Source organism: Mus musculus, chromosome 8 (assembly GCF_000001635.26).
Source record: "Mus musculus strain C57BL/6J chromosome 8, GRCm38.p6 C57BL/6J".
NCBI classification, from domain to species: Eukaryota; Metazoa; Chordata; class Mammalia; order Rodentia; family Muridae; genus Mus; species Mus musculus.
The window spans coordinates 71468049-71486098 of record NC_000074.6 but is presented as its reverse complement, the minus strand read 5'-3'; the positions used below and the strand labels follow the sequence as shown (position 1 = coordinate 71486098).

Sequence of the window (18050 nt, the reverse complement as noted above, 5' to 3'; positions counted from 1 at the left end):
GTGGGGGTGGGACTGAGTGACTGAGAGTGACCGCGCTGAGACTAGGAAGAAGAATTGAGGTTTGGCTTGGGCGGGGACGACAAGCAAGTGGAGCGCAGGGACGGCGGGCTGCGCGGGCGGGCGAGAGAGGCCTTTGTCTCCTCCTCCGGCGCGCTCGGTGGTGCCACTCCGGTCCTCATGAGCCCGTGGCCCCCCAGCGCCCGGGCGTCCCGCGGCCCCTAACCTGCCCTGTCCTCGCCATGGCCGAGGCGGCTTCGGGCGCCGGGGACGTGACCCTGGAGGGGGAGCGGGGCAAGAGGCCCCCTCCCGAGGGCGAGCCTGCGGCGCCTGCGTCTGGAGTACTGGGTATGTTTGCTGCGGGTGGCACCGAGACAGGTGTACAGGGTGCAGGCAGGGGCTGCAGGAGACGCCGTTCAGGGTCACACACCCTAGCGTGTGGCCCAGAGGCTGCTCCTCGTAGTGCTGCAGCTGCGGCGCAGGGCGCGGGGTTGGTCAATGGGTCTGCACCGGGGGTCCCCAGTGCAGGAACGTGGACACGCCCCTCTGATGGCCCCAGCCTGGCCCGTGTGAGCCTCGCCACCTGGAGACTCCCAGCACAGGGAAACAGGGCGATTAGGGTCCTGGGTTCAAATCCCATATTGGCTGGGTGACCTTGAGCTCGTGGATAGTCTCTGGGCCTCAGTTTGGTGACCTGTGAAATGGGAGGAAGGACTGCACTCTGCGCCTGCTTTAAGGACCGTTCTTTCATACCAAGAAGCACTCAAGGCAGCTTGTGGGCACCCCACCAATTGTGGTTTGGGAGGCAGGGTTGGGCCTCAACCATGAGTAAGATTCTTAAGGCAGGACCTAGGGGGAAGGGCCTGGCTGATGCAGGAGAGAAGAGAGCAAGCCCAGGCTATGGGTGCCTAGCCCTTGAGAGCTCTAATGAGGGCCGAGTCAGTCCCTGAAGGGGCCTGATCTCAGCCCAGCCTGCCACGCTGCCCCATAGATAAACTATTTGGGAAGAGGCTCCTGCAGGCTGGCCGCTACCTGGTGTCCCACAAGGCATGGATGAAGACAGTGCCCACTGAGGACTGCGACGTGCTCATGACCTTCCCAGGTATCCACACCTGTCTGCCATGGGCCCGGATGCTGCCTTTACCGCCTCGGTGGAAATGTGGAGGCCCTTGTGGGCACCTCTCGAGGCAAGACCCATTGGCCCCTATGCCCCTTGGCAGACACCACTGATGACCACACGCTGCTGTGGCTGCTGAATCACATCCGGGTGGGCATTCCCGAGCTGATCGTGCAAGTTCGCCACCACCGCCACACGCGTGCCTATGCCTTCTTTGTCACCGCCACATACGAGAGGCGAGTCCCCTGCCTCTACCTCCCTCTGGCCCTGTCACCCGGCTCCTTGCCCCTCTGAAGACCAACTGTGCTAACTATTCGTTTGTCCTAAGATGTGGCTCTCGCACAGTCCTTAGCTTGGGAATGGTAAGCCAGGAGTCCCATGGTGAGCCCACTATGCCCTGTCCTGCCCGCAGCCTGCTCCGTGGGGCCGATGAGCTGGGTCTGCGCAAGGCCGTGAAGGCCGAATTTGGAGGGGGCACCCGCAGCTTCTCCTGCGAAGAGGACTTCATCTACGAGAATGTGGAGAGCGAGCTACGCTTCTTCACATCGCAGGTGACCGCCCTGCGCCCATGTCTCTGCGCCTACAGCCCTCGTACCTAGCTCACACTCATCTCCCCACAGGAGCGGCAGAGCATCATTCGCTTCTGGTTGCAGAACCTTCGAGCCAAGCAGGGGGAGGCTCTGCACAACGTGCGCTTCTTGGAGGACCAGCCAATCAGTGAGCAGGGCGAGCCCGCCATCCAATCACTTGCAGAGAGCTGGGCGTGTCTGTTAGAAAATGGGTGCAAAGGGCGTGGCTTAATGGCAACCAATCAGTGGCTAGGAAAAATTTGAGCGCCCAATGAACCCAGAGAGTGTAGCCTCTTTCTGATACCTAGTGCAAGCATGGGTGAGGTGGTCCAGGCCAGGCTTTTACATAGGTCTCTGAGAAGGTGTGGGCAGGACCATGGACAGCACCCATGGGCTAGGTGGTGAGGCATACTGGGAAACCAGGTCTCACAAGTTCAGTCTCTACAACAACCTGTGTCATTCCTTAGACATTTAGATCCAGAAAGGGAGGGGGCTGTTAAACTCTAAAATACACTTGGTAGGTAGGTGGGGACATGCCTGTGATTTTCCAGTCACAATCTGTTAGTTCAAGACCAGCCTGGGCTACATAGAAAGACTCCCAACCATCCCTGCCCTTCTCAAATTCATCTCCAGAGAATGTGGGTTACCACACCCAGCTTATGCCATACTGGGGATGGAACCCAGGGCTTTGAGCATGCTAAGCAAAGCAATCTACCAACCAAGTCACATTCCCAGTCTTTGATGGGCTTAAGAGAAGACAGAAAAACTATGACTTTGGTTCCAGCCAAGGTTTGTTGCCAACTCTGGTCAGATAGTACAGGGCCAGGGATCACTCACTCCTCCTCCTGCAGTTCCGGAGCTGGCTGCACGAGGCATCATACAGCAGGTGTTTCCAGTTCACGAGCAGCGTATTCTGAATCGTCTCATGAAGTCCTGGGTGCAGGCCGTGTGTGAAAACCAGCCTTTAGGTGTGGCTTTGTGGCTGAGGAGTGGGCTGGGGTTCCAGGAGACACTTAGAGGTGACCCAGACTCCCTTTTCTCCTGGCAGATGATATCTGTGACTATTTTGGGGTGAAGATTGCCATGTATTTTGCCTGGCTGGGCTTCTACACATCGGCAATGGTTTATCCTGCAGTTTTTGGCTCTGTTCTGTATACATTCACTGAGGCTGATCAGGTACTAGGAAGCGCTGGGCCAGGACTGTGGGTGGCCTAGGAGACCTTCCTCCATAATCTGGCTATGTCGATGACTTGGCTTTCTTCTGCTACCTACAGACAAGCCGGGATGTTTCCTGTGTGGTCTTCGCTCTCTTCAATGTGATCTGGTCAACACTGTTCTTGGAGGAGTGGAAACGGAGGGGGGCAGAGCTAGCCTACAAGTGGGGTACACTAGACTCACCTGGGGAGGCTGTGGAGGAGCCACGTCCCCAGTTCAGGGTCAGTCTGGGGCTGAGGCTTGGTTTTCAACGAGGTTGTAAAGGAGGAATGCTATGTTGGGGAAGGCATTTGTGTGTGTGTGTGTGTGTGGTGGAGGGGCCGGGATGAAGGGTCTCTAGGCCTAGTTAGGTAACGTCAGAGAAGTTTGTGGGCCAGGGAGGCTTGTGACAGGATGGGAGGAAGGTGGATTTGAGGTTTGAGAAGGGTGCATAGAGGAGTGTTTCTTGCCAGAGAAAAGGCATGGCTGAGGAAAATTGGGCTCCTATGATCAGGAAGTGGGTATGGCCCCTGGTCTCACTGCCTTTTCTGCTGGCTGCCAGGGCATCCGGCGCATCAGCCCCATCACCCGGGCTGAGGAGTTCTACTACCCACCCTGGAAGCGATTGCTTTTCCAACTACTTGTCAGCCTGCCTCTGTGCCTGGCCTGTCTTATCTGTGTCTTTATACTGATGCTTGGCTGCTTCCAGCTGCAGGTGATGCCTCACCTCTACTCTCCCCTAGCCCCTCCCACCAAGCACCAGGTCCAGCTTCACGCTGCTGATTCTCCTACCTTGTTCTGTCTCTTTTAGGAGCTAGTCTTGAGTGTGAAGGGTCTGCCCCGCCTGGTTCGCTTCTTGCCCAAGGTTATGCTAGCCCTGCTGGTCAGCGTGAGTGCTGAGGGCTACAAGAAGTTAGCTGTGTGGCTAAATGACATGGGTATGTGCTGGCAGGGGAGGCCCTCACCATTCCGATGATCCCCATAACCCTCTGTTGGGGCAGGGTGGCCCCTCACTCACCTCCTCGGTCCCTAGAGAATTACCGGCTAGAGAGCACCTACGAGAGGCACCTTATCATCAAAGTCGTCTTGGTAAGTGAACACGCATGTGCAAAGAGGCTAGGAGGATGGGAGAGAGAGGGGGCTGGGGGATCAGCGGGGCAGGACTGCAGGATGACCCTAGCTGCCTGCCTCCCAGTTCCAGTTTGTCAACTCGTACTTGAGTCTGTTCTACATCGGCTTCTACCTCAAAGACATGGACCGCCTAAAAGAGGTGAGGGCCTGTGCACCGTCCCAGGGGCAGCACCCTGGCCCCTTGGGGATGGACCCCTGTAAGGGGTCCAGGGCTCTCCAGCCCCTCCCTCCTGTTCTCCATCCTTCTCTCCTTTTTGTCCGTCTGTCCATGTGTCCTTTCTCTGCCTGTCGTTCCCCTCTCCCATCTGTCCGTCCACCTGTCCGGTTGGTCCCTCCACAGCTCCTGCTACTCCTGTCCCTGACCCAGAGCCTCGAGCGGCAGTTGCAGGCGGTGCTGGTCCCGCTCGCGGCCCTGCGGTTCCGCCTGCTCCTCCTGTCCCTCCGGGGTCTCCTGCTCGTGGCCCGGGCCAAAGTACGGGCAGGTGGCGAGCCTTCCCACGGTGTGGGCAGTGTGGCTGTACTGGGGGTAGGACGTGGCGAGCATAGGGCGCATGCGCAAAATGGGTCTTAGTGCAGGCCTAGTAAGACCCACCGAGGCGCCCAGGGTACTAGACAATGCCTGGGCAGTGTGGGAGAGATGCTTTGAGAATCTTGGCCTGTCCTCAGGTCGTCATGTGGCAGTGGCAGTGGCATTGGGGCTGAGCTGTGGCCTCACGACCAGGGTTGTCGAAGGGTTGCAGGAGCACCGGGAAGGGTGTGTGTGTGTGTGTGTGTGTGCGCGCACGCGCGGATTGTGACCCTCTGGTGCCCAGTCCCTCCCACACCGCGCGGTCTCTTTTCGTTTGCAGATGCTGGCCACCCTACTCATCACCCGGCAGCTGCTGCAGAACGTGCGCGAGGTGCTGCAGCCGCACCTGTACCGCAGGCTGGGCAGCGGGGAGCTGGGCTTGCGAACCATCCTGGAGCTGGCCCGGGCCCTGCTAGGCCTGCTGAACCCCTTGCGCCCGGATCCCCGACGGCACTTGGAGGCCCAGGCTGATGAGGGCGGAGCTGGGAGCCGCAGGTGCCTGGGCGGTGGCTGCGGGGCGCCAGAGGAGGAGAATGAGGAGGAGGAGGAGGCAGCTGTGGAGCGGAGGCCAGCAGGGGAAGGAGGGGAGGTTCCAGAAGGGCCTCGGGGTGGCAAGGAGGAGGACGAGGAGGAGGACGACGACGAAGACGAGGACGAGGAATACGAGGGCGAGGAAGGAAGCCTCCTAGACTGCGGGCTGCGCCTCAAGAAGGTCAGCTTTGCTGAGCGGGGCGCAGGGCGGCGCAGGCCAGGCCCCAGCCCAGACGGCCTCTTGGAGGAGGGGAGCCCTACCATGGTGGAGAAGGGGCTGGAGCCTGGTGTGTTTACTCTGGCCGAAGAAGACGATGAGCCTGAGGGGCCTCCAGGCAGTCCCGGGCCAGAGCCCCAGACTGTCTTGCTTCGTCGGGCGAGGGGCGAGGGCCGTGACCAAGGTCCTGATGGAGACCGAGATACGGAGACTGGCTCTGGCGACGCGGCTGGAAGACAGAAAAGACATAACAGGTCCTCGTGGATCGACCCGCCAGAGGAGGAGCATTCACCGCAGCTCACGCAGGCAGAGCTAGAGAGCTGCATGAAGAAGTATGAGGTGAGATGGGCAGAGCCACCTTGGCGTCTGGAGGTGGAGGCAGGAAACCAGCCTGGTCAACAGGAAACTCCAAAGAGAATCAAATAGGGTTGTGTTGATAGTTTAACTGCTATGAACTTGTAGCTCAGTTGGTAGAATGTCTAGCATGCAGGAAGTCCTGGCTTCCATTCCCAGCACCATATAAACCAGGCATGGTAAAACACAGCTGTCTTCCCAGCACTAGGAAATGGAGGCAGAAAGACCAGAAAATCAAGGTCATCCTTTATTATATAGTGCATTCTGGGTAAGCCTGGGCTACAGAAACCGTGCCTTAAAAAATAAATAGGAGACTGGGCGGTAGTGTGCACACTTGATACCAGCACTCAGGAGGCAGAGAATCTCTTTATCAGTACGAAGCCAGCCTAGTCTACAGAGTGAGTTCCAGGAGAGTCAGGGCTACACAGAGAAACCCTGTCTCTAAATAAATAAATAAATAAATAGTACTGGAGTGCTGGCTCAGCAGGTATGAGACTGCTACTCGGGAAAATTGGATGTCCGAAACTCAAGATCCCAGGGATCTCACACCCCTTCTAGCTTCTGGACACTCGTGCACACACACAAATGCACAGGAATTAAATAAGTAAAGAGAAAAGGAAAAAAACAACAACAAAAAACCAAACCCTTGGGACCCCATGGTAGTAGAGAACAGACTACCAAAAGTTGTATTCTGATATCTGCACATGTACTATGAATGCTTTTCAAAAAGACAAGGTGGAGAATGACTGAGAAAAGACATCCACATTAAACCTCTCGCCTCAACACAAACTCATGCACACCCTGCTCACACAATGTGCCTGTGCAGACCATGCAACCCCCCACAACCCTTATTCTCAAAGCACATGATCAGGAGTGCATGAGAATGTGGATGCAGGTTCTCAGCCTACAGATGGAGTGGTGGGGTGACTATGGGATCATTGGTGAGAGCAAGAGCCTATCTGGAGACAAGTGGCCCTTGGACTTGTTCAGGATGGGGGAGAGAGTCTGGGTCTAGTGGGATGAATCAGGGGAGGGGCAGTGCCAGCCAGGTCTGATGGGACCCCCCGTCTGTCCTCAGGACACCTTCCAGGACTACCAGGAGATGTTCGTGCAGTTTGGCTATGTAGTGCTCTTCTCCTCTGCCTTCCCACTGGCCGCCCTGTGCGCCCTCGTCAACAACCTGATTGAGATCCGAAGTGATGCCTTCAAGCTCTGCACTGGCCTGCAGAGGCCCTTTGGCCGGCGTGTGGAGAGCATTGGCCAGTGGCAGGTGGGCCAGTCAGGGAGGCCCAGAGGGGGTGGAGCCTTGGGGATGGTGGTCCCTGGCTGGGCCTGTCCTTGACCCTCCTTCCTCCCCTGCAGAAGGTCATGGAGGCGATGGGTGTGCTGGCCATCGTGGTAAACTGCTACCTCATTGGCCAGTGTGGCCAGCTGCAGCGCCTGTTCCCCTGGCTGAGCCCAGAGGCGGCCATTGTATCTGTGGTGGTGCTAGAGGTGGGCCTGGGGGCCCTGAGGGTAGGGGTTCTGGGGGTGGGGTGGGAAGGCTAGGCATTCCTGAGCCTGCAGCCCCTGCTGTCTGTCCCCCACAGCACTTGGCTCTTCTAGTCAAGTACCTCATCCATGTAGCCATCCCTGACATCCCCGGCTGGGTAGCTGAGGAGATGGCCAAACTGGAGTACCAGCGACGGGAAGCTTTCAAGGTATGAGGCTGGGGTCAAGTTGATGTGGTCTCAGGAGGAAATAAAGTCAGGGCTAAAGTCTTAGTGAGAGCCCCCAGGCTGCAGAGTGGGCAGCATCCCTACCCCCATCCCCAGGTTCTGCACTTAAGGATTATATCAACTTGGATGGAAAGTTTCAGAAAGCTCATGGCATACATAGGGTGTGCTGGGGCATAGCTGTCATTCCAGCACCTAGAAGGTCGGGCAGGAGGATCAGTACTTCAAGCCCATCCTTAGATGCATAGGATGGGTTTCAAGGCCAGCCTAGACTACATACTGTGCTCTCAAAATAACCAAACAAACAAAGCCAGATTTGTGTCTGTACTGACTATGTACAGGTCTACTGCGTTTTCCTTCTCTGTGTGGAGAAGGTACTATGGTTCTACATAGCTCATTTCTGCCTCAGCCTTCTGAGGACAGGCATGTACTACCACACCTGGTTTTTGTTTTTTGTTTTTTGTTTTTTTTAAAAATTTTTCCTTAAGATTTATTTATTTATTACATGTAAGTACACTGTAGCTGTCTTCAGACACACAGGAAGAGGGCATCAGATCTCATTAAGGATGGTTGTGAGCCACCATGTGGTTGCTGGGTTTTGAACTGAGGACCTTCGGGAGAACAGTCAGTGCTCTTAACCGCTGAGCCATTTCTCCAGCCCTGTTTTCTTTTCTTTTCTTTTTAAAATTCTTTATGTTTGGTGTGAGTGAGTCTTAGTGTACAGTCCAAGCTTGGGCCTGCTTCTGTGAACAGTCCTCCATTCGCAGCCTCTCAGTTAGCTGGGACCTCAACTACGGGACACGGTGCCTCCGCAGAGCAGCTCCCATATGGCATTCCCAGCGACTCATCCCAAGACTTTCTTGTTTGCATTTATTTAACTTTACGGGATGCGTCTTTTGCTTGCATGTGTGCATGTGCACTGTGTTTATACAGTGCCCTTGGAGACCAGTAGAGGGCGTCGGATCCCCTGGAACGGAAGTTACAGATGGCTGTGAGCTGCCATGTGGGTCCTGGCAAGGAAACCGGGCTCCTCTTAACCACTGAGCCATCTCTTCAGCCCCCAGGAGGGTGTGAGCGAGCGTATAGAAAAGCAGGATGCCACTGTAGAAGGGACCAGAGCATCCATGCTTGTGGGTCCAGGACCCAACCCCTATGGATACTAAGGGATGACTGTAGCTTGCGCTCACCGCAGTGGGTGTTGTCTTGATTCTTGACGCCACAAGCTCTTAAGAATGTTCATTCTTCAGCTTGCCAGTCCGCCTCTAACAAACTCCTCTGCAAACCGCATGAAGGGCCAAGGAACTGCACCTTCTAGGGAAGACTTAGGAAAGTGTCCAACCAGGAGACAGGATTTTAGGCTGTCAGTCTACCTGAGTCACATCCCCACTCCTTCAGGGCGGGATTCTAGGCTGTGGCTCCACTGCTGGTCCTCATCAGTTCCAAACTGAATTTTAGTTAATTTATAATGAGTGGTGGCTCATGTCTGTGATCCCAGCACTGGGGAGGGTGAGGCTGGAAGATTCAGAATTTGGGCTACACCGTGAAACCCTGTCTCAAAAACAAAGAAAGGGAAAGGGGTGGGTAGATTCTCCTGAGAAAGCCCCAGCAGGTCTAATAGCCTCCCCATCCCCTTCTCTCTGAGCAGCAGCCCCGAGTTTCCTTGTCTTCTCTCAGTTCCTCAGGCACTGGGGGGGGGGGGGGGGGGATGGGGTGGGGCGGCTGGTCAGGGGTTCGGAGCCTGGTCGTAGTCGGCTCTCAGCCCGCCTGTCTCCCCCAATACGCAGCGGCACGAGCGGCAGGCGCAGCAGCGCTTTCAGCAGCAGCAGCGGCGGCGGCGCGAGGAGGAGGAGCGGCAGCGGCACGCGGAGCAGCAGGCGCGGCGGGAGCGCGACACGGGAGGCCGCGAGGAGGCGCGCGCGGAGGCGCCGGGTCCTGACCCCGTGGCGGAGCGGGGCGCTGCCAAGGCCAAGGGCAGCGAGCGGCCCCGACGGCCCGGAGCGCTGCTGCCACCCGGACCTGTGCTGCGGCTGAAGCAGATCATCCCGTTGCAGACTCGGCCGCCCGCGCCCACCGGGTGCGCGCCCCCGCCGCGCTCGCCCGCGGACACGCGCCTGCCCGCCTTCCTCAGCCTGCGCTTCCTCAAGGCTCCGGAGCGAGGCCCGTCCCCGCCGCGGCCCGGGAAGCTGTTCGCATTCTCGGCGCGCGAGCCCTCAGCCAACGGGGCCCCCGGGGGCGGCGCGCGCGCTCACAGGAGCGCCGGGGACGAGCCCGCGGCCGCCGAGCCCGAACCGCGGCCGGAGGACGCAGGTCACAGGCCTTAACCGGGGCGCGCGTCGCGAGGGCAGTGGGCGCCGTGGGGCCCTGCGAACCGCGCTCTCCCTCCGCAGGGTCCGCCTCGCCTCCTGCTGGCTGTTGGCGCTGGGACGCGCCCTGGGGCTGCGGCGACAACCCGCCCCGTGTCCCCGCGGATGTCCCAGCGGATGCCCCTGCACAGCCTGCCTGCTGGCCCACAGCCCGCCACTAGCCCCGCCGCGCCCCTGCCGTTCTCCCGACCAGGATGGGGGCCTCGAGCAGACCCCCCACAATACAGAAAAATACACAGGATGGGCGGTTATTTATTTGTTTTTAATTTATTTTGTCATATTTTTGTAAAACGGCAGAAATGCAATAAAATGTCTATTTCAACAGTGCTCGAGGTCAGAGCAGTGAAGGGGCCTTGCCAGATCCGTGGCTGGAGGCTGAGCACCCTAGTTCTCCCAGAATGAGGCCTCTAGGAGGTCCAGGTCCTCTCTGGTCTGGGTCCAGATACACATGGCACTCCACACCTCAGCCAGATGTGACATGGTTCACTCATAGGGGTGCCCAGGACAGAGGTTCTGCACCGGGAGCAGCCTGCTGAGCCTAGACTCAGGTCATATGGCCCACCTGCAGGAACCTGGGTGGTCCAGGTGACTCCCAAGAATGCACAGTAGTAGCACAGCAAAAGGCAATCATAGGAAGGCAGTTGGAATTCAGACCAAGACCTGAGAGTGGGAGAAACTTCTGCCTGTATCTGAAAGGGGAGAGGCCTTCAGAGGCAGACACAGGGAGCAGCTCCAGGAACGGTACCGTGGAGGATTCTGGCCAGGGCATCCCAGGGTTTAATAGGGCACGGCGGCAGTTGCCAAGTCACAGCATGAGGCTGAGATGCTACTAGGGCCATACCAGGCCCAGGTCAGTAGGGCCACAGCCAAATAATAATGGCCCCCAGTGAACACAGACACCGTTAGCCTTCACAAGTATGCAGGGTCCTCAGAACCCCATCCTTGCAGTGAGTACCATGCTACAGCTGAGGGTGCACAGCCACTCTACCAGTCCAGGTAGTTCCCCCATATCCCAATGATAATGTGGCCACCTCAGCCCTGCAATGTTCTCGAGTGGCCAGATGGATACCAGTGCTGGAGGTTGGCGGGCCTTGCACATGATACCCAGTGGTGGGTGGCTGTTGGTTAGCCCCGTGGTACTATCCTGGGCTCAGTCTCCCAGGGGACCTGGCCCCAAGGACCCCAGGCAGGGGTTGGTTCCTACAGGTCCCAGTGGCTCCGGCCAAAGTTTGCGGAGCAAAGACGCCGTGTGGAGTAGGAAAGGTCCTTTTATTGGGGTGGACGTGGAGCACGGGCTAGTCCATGATAAATGATGTAAAAGAAAGATCCAGAGGAGCCAGCTCTTTCCTGCCCTGGCACGGGCTCAGAGTGAGGCCTGGGCACAGGAGGACCCGGAGGACCTGCAATCCGGCCAGGCCTGTGGGTAGGAAGGAGCGAAAGGCCGCTCGGTGTGTTGGGGGACCAGCCCGCCCTGGGCTCTAGACTCTGGCGAGGTCTCGCTGTGGGTGGCCGGGTGGGGGGCACCACTGTGCTTTAAAAAGCATGTACTGATACCTCGCGGCTGGGCCTGGTGTCCCTTTAACCAATGCTTGACACGAGTTACAGCATAAATAAAAACTCAAGGAAAATAAATACATGGATCCTATGCGGTTGGAGGGCGCGGGCTGGATGTAGGAGGCGGGCCGCGCTTACACACGCGGGTGGGAGTGGACAGAGCTGACAGATGAGGGGAGATGCACAGGACCTAGGTGTCCTCCGGCATGTCGGGGCTGTCGGTCCGGGCCACCTTGCGAGGTGGCGCTGAGCTCTCGCCCTCCGCCTCCACCTGCTCTTGGTCTCTCTTCTTGGCAGCATTCTGGAGGTGGGGGAAGGGGAGAGAGTCTAAGGGTGAGGACAGCATCCGGGCAGCCAGTGGCATGGGTCTTCCCCCCACCTTTTTGAGACAGAGTCTCTACATAGCGTTGGTGTCCCAAAACTATGTAGATCAGGCTAGCCTCAAACTCAGAGAACCTCCTTTTAGCATCTGGAGTGCTGGGATTAAAGTTGTGCATCTCTGTCAAAGACCTCTTCTCAAAGGCCTAGAGGGAGTCATCAGCCAGCCACCTGGGGGCACCCTGCAAGGTACCCAGGCAGGGTGGATGGATATGTTTTTTTACACAATATCTAAATTGGCTGTGGTGGCATAGGTCTATAGACTACCACCTGGAAGTCAAGAGGCAGGAGGATCACTCTAATAAGTATGAGGACATCCTGGGCTCAGTGAGACTTGTGTCAAAAACAAAAAAAAACCAAATTCATGGTTTCATGTACTTCAAGCTGACTCAAAACCCTGCCTCTCGGCTTCCTGAGTGCTGGGGTGACAGTCATGTACCAGGTGGGCAGGACCCAGGCTGTGCAGTGCAGAATCCTGTCTCTTACATACCCACTGTCCTGGTCACCTAAAGAACTCCTACTCAACCCTCAAGGCTCCCACTCAAATATCCCCAGTCCCCAGAAAGAACCTTGCCTTTTTATCCCATTGCTGGTGCAGGTACCGCAGAAGTATGTTCGTCTTTTCTGTCACAATGACTGAGAAGCAAAGAGAGAGAGTGAGTCTAAGACCTGCACCTTGGCCTCCTGGCCTGCCTTGCCAGAAATGGAGCTCAAATTCAGCACTACTATCTTAGAAATGTCTAAAGATTGGCATTTCTCTTCTGAGTACAGAGCTCCAACTCTGCCTCAGCCTCCACTGCCCTGAGAACCCCCATTAGGCTCTGAGGCTAGGACAGCCTGTTTGGAACATGGCCTCAGTACCAAAGATGGAGCCCAGGCTCCAGGACACAGGCTAGCACTCGGCTGAGGTTACCTCCTGTCTGCTTCTGTATTCTCCCAGGGTCCATCCAAGGTGGTGAGACACCAGGGAAGAAATTCGAGGCAACAGCGAGGTTTGGGTACTGGGGACAGAACCCGTGGCCTCACCCACGGCAGGGAACTATATTATGCATGAGCCTTGCCCTCTTTCCTGGTTCCTAAAAAGATCCATTTTGTTTTTAAGAATTGATTTTGATTATTTTAAATTTGTGTGTGTGTGTTTGGGGGGGGGGGTGTTGTGCATGTCCCAGGAGGCCACAAGAGGGCGTTGTATCCTCTGGAGCGAGAGAGAGATACAGGGTGTTCATGAGGCACAGCAAGATGCTGGGGTCTGGACTTGGGTCCCCTGCTGCTGCAGCAGCAATAAGTGCTAACCCTGAGCACATAGATGGCCCTTGCTGGGCTAGGTGGGGGTACACACTGGGGGAGCTGTCTCTCTCCTCTACTAGGAGACTGAATCAGCCTGGTGGTGGACATCTATACCTCCTGAGCCGTCTCCTGGACATCAGACTATGTGGTTTATTTTTTTGAGACCAGGTATCACTCTTGCTGTCCTCAAGCTCACTCTATAAACCAGGCCGGCCTCAAACTCACAGAAACCCACCAGCCTCTGCCTCCCTAGTGCTGGGCTTAGAGGTATGCACCACCAAGCCTGGCTTCCAGATTCTTTCTTGACAGTTAAAACCACCAGCCCCTTTTCTCCTACGCCACAGCACAGGACCTGGACAACACTGCCCACAGGCCAAGCAGAATCATGGCCCTCACCATTTCCGTGCTTTTTGAGCATCCATGTGGGTACACATGTGCCTCGGACTGTGTGTGTGGGGGGCAGAGATCAACCTTGGTACTAGCCCTCACCTTTGCCTTGTTGATGAGCCTTCATTCTTTGCTGCACAGGCTGGCTGGTCCTAGACTGCTGATTCCCATTACAGACTGCAGCTGAGGCACCTGGCTCTCACATGAGATCTAAACTCATATTTAAACTTCTGATCCTGCTGCCTCAGCATCTAGAGCGCTGGGATAGCAGGTGGGCTCATCTTGCCTGTTTCATGTGCTGCTATGCTGGGGTGGAGCCCCGGTTTATGGTTTTGATATGCAGACAGCAGGAGAGAGCAGGGCAGTCAAGGCTGAGGAGAGCCAGTGTCTGCTGCTCCTAGGCACAGTGGGCTGTTGTCCCCAGGATAACCCCTTACCCCTCCACAGGCCCTTCCTAGCTGTGCGGAGGGCAAAGCCCTACAGTACTCACTCTGTTCTGACGGGTACTCTCGGGTCGGCAGGTATACTGAGGGACGGCGGTTCTGTGGATGGGGAGCGGTGGGTTAGCTGGCAACCCTCATCCTCAGGACAGTGACGCCACCCCCAGCCCCACACTCACCGAGGCCTTGCACACAGAGTCCGCGTGGAACCTGCTGAAGTTGCTCTTGTTGTAGACGGGCAAGCCTTTCAGAAAGTCTGCCTGGAGACAGGGGTGGCTGTGAGACCTCCAGTGCAGACCAGGGTACACCCATCTGGTGCTATGTATGTTTGTGTGAGGGACGGTGTATGGGTGTTGCTGTTTGTATGTGTGCGCGCGCATGTGCGCACACGCTCAGAAGACAAGATATTCAGGTCACTTTCCCCTTCCAGGTGGGTCTGTCTGTCACCAGGCATAACTGTAAACACTTTACCTGCTCTCTATCTCACTAGCCCAGAAGCTGTTTAAAGTTATACTTCCTCTGGGCACAGCAGTGCCTGCCTGCCTGCCATCCCAACATCCATGAGACTAAGACAGGGGGATTACTACAAGTCCCAAACCTGCCTGGGCTACAGAGTGAGACCCTATCTCAAAACAACAACAAAGCAATACTGAAGCCAGGCAGTGGTGGTAAATGCCTTCAGTCCCAGTGCTCAGGAGACAGTGTTTGAGGCCAGTGGGTCTACAGAGGGAATTCCAACAGCCAGGGCTACACAGAGACACGGTGTATGTATGTGTGTGTATGCACATGGAGGGGGGCAATAATGAGAGAATACTTCAGAAGATGGGCATGGTACCCACCTGCTGTCCCAGCTCAGGGTGGGAACAGAGACTGGAGGGTCTGTCAGCTTGAGAGCTGCCTGGCCATGGTCACAACACCTTGCCTCAAAAAGTCAATGTGGACTAAAGTTACAGGCATGTGAATGGCCAGCCAGGCCTGCTTCTGGGGAGCCCCAGGCCTGGCCTGGGTAGGGGTGGCCCACTTTATACCCACAGAAGGAGCTGGCTGCTATTGGAGAGGGTCCTGTAATTGTCTTCATTCTGCTTTACTTGGGGAGGCAGCCAGGATGTTTACCAACTATCACTCGGGTCTGGGGAGGGGCACCACGTGAACCACAGTTAGTGTGCCCTGCCCTGACATGTCACCATGTGTGCTATCATGTGCCTGCCAGTGAGCAATGGCATCCACCAATGTACAGCCGGGCACAGGCCCCCAGTACTGCTCCCTGTGACATTCCCGAGGCCCAGGCCTGGGATGCTCCAATAATGCAGAGGTGCTGTGCCAATGGCCCACCCCCTCTGCAGGCCTGGATCGTGGCTAGGCAGCCTCAGTGTCTCTGTTCTCCGCCTTTAATCGGCTGCTCTGGCTCAAAAAAGGAACACACCAGACCACCCAGGGTGCAGGTTTCAAAGTTCCCTCCCCACACCCCCAGGCCAGAGCACTGCTATAGACATGGGGCTCCAGAACCAAGGTACCTGGGTCCATTAGCCTAGAGGGTGTTATGTGTGGCTTGGTAGCAAAAGCTAGGCTAGTGTGGGGTCCAGGCAAGTCTGGGGCAGCCATGCAGAAGACTGTCTTGTTCTACTTATGCCCCCCACAGCTGTCACCCCAGTACTTGGGAGGTGGAAGCAACAAGATGGGGGCTGGGGGAGCGCAAGGCTAGCAGAGATCCCTCAGGTTAAGGCATGAGTGTGTACCTGTCTGCATTTCTAAAGGAAGACAGAACCTCCTCCTGTGAGCTAATAAGGCCTCAAGACATAGGTGTAAACTCCCCCATGGGCCTTTGAGGTCAAGGGAAGCCACACAGGCAGAGGTGCAGCTGATGCAAAGGTCCTGGGACAGAAGGGACTTGGGAACCAGAGGAAGTGGCCACTAGGAAAGGGCTAAGCAGGTGGGGATGAGGTCACAAAGCAGGGTGCTGCCCATGAAAGGAAGCCAGGCACAGACTCACCACAGGGGGGTTCAAGGATGCCTGATATGTTAGAAAGCGCACAAAGTGTCCTTTTTGAAAACCTGATTCTAAGTAAATTAAAGATGGCCAAAGGGCTGGGATGGGAGAGGGTAGGGAGGAAGTGGAACAGGCCTCTGGAAAGCACAACTCTCCCTGTCTAGAAACTCTTCTGTGGGGTTCACTACCTATTCTCCAGGGTGCGGGCTGGCATATGGGGTCTGGACTCATCATTGCCCAACTGTGAGGGATGGCCACTGCCTCAGGTCACAGATGGGAACCCCAATCCCAAAGAACCACGGAAGCCTCAACCCCGGAGCAGGTTTTGAACTCCCAGCTGGTTACAGGAATCACGTCACTTGAGGACTGGGGGACAGCGAGGGAAGAATGTCCCTTAGCTCATCTGTGGGCAGGTGCCTGTGTTAGCCCCTGTGGATACCCCATCCTAAGGGGTGGGCACCCTCATTTTGCAAAAAGGAAGAAGAAGGACAAGTGTGGGCTCGAGATGAGAGAAAGGGGTGGGAACCTGGTCTGGCGCGATGTCGCACCTCCTTTAGTGACAAAGCCCTGTATGTGACAGTGACAACCCCCTCCCTACGATGAACCAAGACCCGCACCTCAAACGCCCGGAACCCGAGGAGCCATGTCGAGGAACAGCCCGGAGCGGGAGGGGGGCTGTCTCAAGGGACCCCACCCCATCGCAAGCGATTTCCGGGAGGGGGAGACAAGAGACAGTCGCGACCCGGAAATGAATGAGTTGTCAGGGCCTGGAAGCATACCTAGGGTCAGGGTTCGCAGAAAGAGCTCTAGTGGGGTCTATGGGCAGCCCTCGGAGGGATCGGGGGAAGGGTCATAGGTCACAGGTCAGCGTGAGGGGCGGGGCCGGGGCTGGTGGGGGGGGATAGGGCGGGGAGCCTTCAGAGACAGTGGGGGACCCCATGGCGCCATGCCGGGCAGTAAGGGAGGCCGCATGGCCGCGCTCACCATCGTCCGCGTCTTCTGCCACCCGGACCGCCGCCGCCGCCGCCGCCGCCGCAGCCGCAGCCTCCTTCCCAGTAGCCGCCGCACAGCCACTTCCAGCCGCCGCGCAGCTCACTCCGATGGCGACAGCACCGCGCGTCATTGGCCCGCGTGGTGGCCCCGCCCTTCACGGCGGCCGCGCCCGACGCGCTCCCATTGGCCGACCGGTGCTCGTTCGCGTTATAATTGGTCTCTGCATCTCCGCCTTCGTCGTCGAGTTCGGTTGAAGGATCAAACCCCGCCCGGGGCTTGGGAAGTAAGAACTTGAGATCCGGACGTGGGTGGCGACCCGCGCGATGCGTCCTGGGAGTTGTAGTTCACAGGTCGCCAGCGATGCGGCAGGGCTCTGCTCCTTCTAGGAGCTGCTCCACCTTTTCTATGATGTCCCTGGAAGGCTCATTGTAATGAGTTCATCCAACTCACAGCCTCCTATGCTGGATCTCAACCTACAGTTCATTTTTTTGAGGTCTCATAGTACAGGCTGACTTTAAACATGCAGCAATCCTCCTGCCTCAGCCACCCGAATTCCTGGGATGGCAGAAGTAAGGCTTTTGTTATTTTAGGTAGAGCTAACATGGACTTATTAAGAAAATGTAGGGCTGGAGAATTGGCTCAAAGGTTAAGAGCACTGGTTGTTCTTCCAGAGGTCCTGAGTTCAATTCCCAGCTAACCATCTATAATGAGGTTTGGTGCACTCTTCTGGCCAGCAGGCATACATGTAGGTAGAACGCTGCATGCATAAACAAGTCTTTAAACAAACAAACAAACAAATAAATACATGAGAGGAAATGTGGGGGTAGGGGCACATTCCTTTAATCCCAACACACAGGAGGTAGAAGTGATGGATCTCAGAATTTGAGGCCTGCCTGGTCTACAGAGCAAGACTTCCAGCACAGCATACCTTGTCTCAGAAAAAGTTGTATAACATTTTAAGAATTATGAGTGTGTGTGTGTGTGTGTACACAACAGTCTTCATGTAACGAGGGCTACTTTTTGGGAGTCCTTTCCACCCTGTGTGGTCCAGGATCAAGGTCTGGTCATCTGGCATGGTGATAAGAGCTTTTTATAGTTGAGCCACCTGGCCAGCCTCCTAATTTCATGTTTTTAAGACAGGTCTGTGTAGCCTAGGCTGGATCTGGAATTCCCTTAGGATGTAGCTATCTCCTCCTGAGTGCTGGAATGACACACATGCACCCAGGGTTTTACTTGTACTGTGGCTGCCCTGGCACTCTGAAGACCAG

The 18050-nt window shown here is 56.5% G+C and overlaps 2 protein-coding genes across 15 annotated transcripts; one reads left to right on the top strand and one right to left on the bottom strand.

Moving 5' to 3' along the window:
- The first annotated feature begins 6 nt into the window (after nt 1–6).
- Nucleotides 7–10083, top strand: Ano8 (anoctamin 8). Of its 9 annotated transcripts, XM_006509686.2 has the most exons (19): nt 8–345; nt 989–1099; nt 1218–1350; nt 1527–1665; nt 1735–1831; nt 2535–2651; nt 2732–2859; nt 2958–3119; nt 3440–3592; nt 3689–3815; nt 3911–3966; nt 4073–4147; nt 4349–4480; nt 4857–5663; nt 6757–6948; nt 7041–7172; nt 7268–7378; nt 9178–9700; nt 9781–10083. In XM_006509686.2, exons 1-19 carry the CDS (start codon nt 240–242, stop codon nt 9915–9917), a joined length of 3438 nt encoding a protein of 1145 aa, XP_006509749.1. In that variant the 5' UTR covers nt 8–239; the 3' UTR covers nt 9918–10083. The 9 variants fall into 9 exon arrangements, with proteins under 9 accessions (XP_017168362.1, XP_006509749.1, XP_006509751.1 ...); XM_006509688.2 differs by lacking the exon at nt 4349–4480; XM_017312871.2 differs by having other exon boundaries at nt 4073–4480.
- On the bottom strand, nt 10000–16927 carry Dda1 (DET1 and DDB1 associated 1). 6 transcript variants are annotated; one of them, NR_122115.1, is made up of 5 exons: nt 16774–16905; nt 13982–14058; nt 13853–13904; nt 12263–12324; nt 10002–11611 (listed from the first exon to the last, which is right to left on the bottom strand). NR_122115.1 is itself a non-coding variant. In NM_025600.2 (5 exons), exons 1-5 carry the CDS (start codon nt 16774–16776, stop codon nt 11501–11503), a joined length of 309 nt encoding a protein of 102 aa, NP_079876.1. In that variant the 5' UTR covers nt 16777–16905; the 3' UTR covers nt 10002–11500. The 6 variants fall into 6 exon arrangements, 4 of the variants coding, with proteins under 4 accessions (XP_011240619.1, NP_079876.1, NP_001281187.1 ...); NM_025600.2 differs by having other exon boundaries at nt 13982–14062; XM_011242317.2 differs by lacking the exon at nt 12263–12324 and having other exon boundaries at nt 10000–11611; nt 16774–16927.
- Nucleotides 16928–18050: the final 1123 nt, after the last annotated feature.

Bases quoted from the DNA above. Each gene is read 5' to 3' on its own strand.
- Dda1 (XM_011242317.2), bottom strand. From the start codon at position 16,912: ATGACGCGCGGTGCTGTCGCCATCGGAGTGAGCTGCGCGGCGGCTGGA. The intron at 13,905-13,981 runs GTGAGTGTGGGG...CCCCATCCACAG, and splicing joins ACTCTGTGTGCAAGGCCTCG to AACCGCCGTCCCTCAGTATA. The intron at 11,612-13,852 runs GTGAGTACTGTA...CCCCACCTCCAG, and splicing joins AGAGTACCCGTCAGAACAGA to AATGCTGCCAAGAAGAGAGA.
- Ano8 (XM_017312871.2), top strand. From the start codon at position 240: ATGGCCGAGGCGGCTTCGGGCGCCGGGGACGTGACCCTGGAGGGGGAG. The intron at 3,967-4,072 runs GTAAGTGAACAC...CCTGCCTCCCAG, and splicing joins TTATCATCAAAGTCGTCTTG to TTCCAGTTTGTCAACTCGTA. The intron at 6,949-7,040 runs GTGGGCCAGTCA...CCTCCCCTGCAG, and splicing joins AGAGCATTGGCCAGTGGCAG to AAGGTCATGGAGGCGATGGG.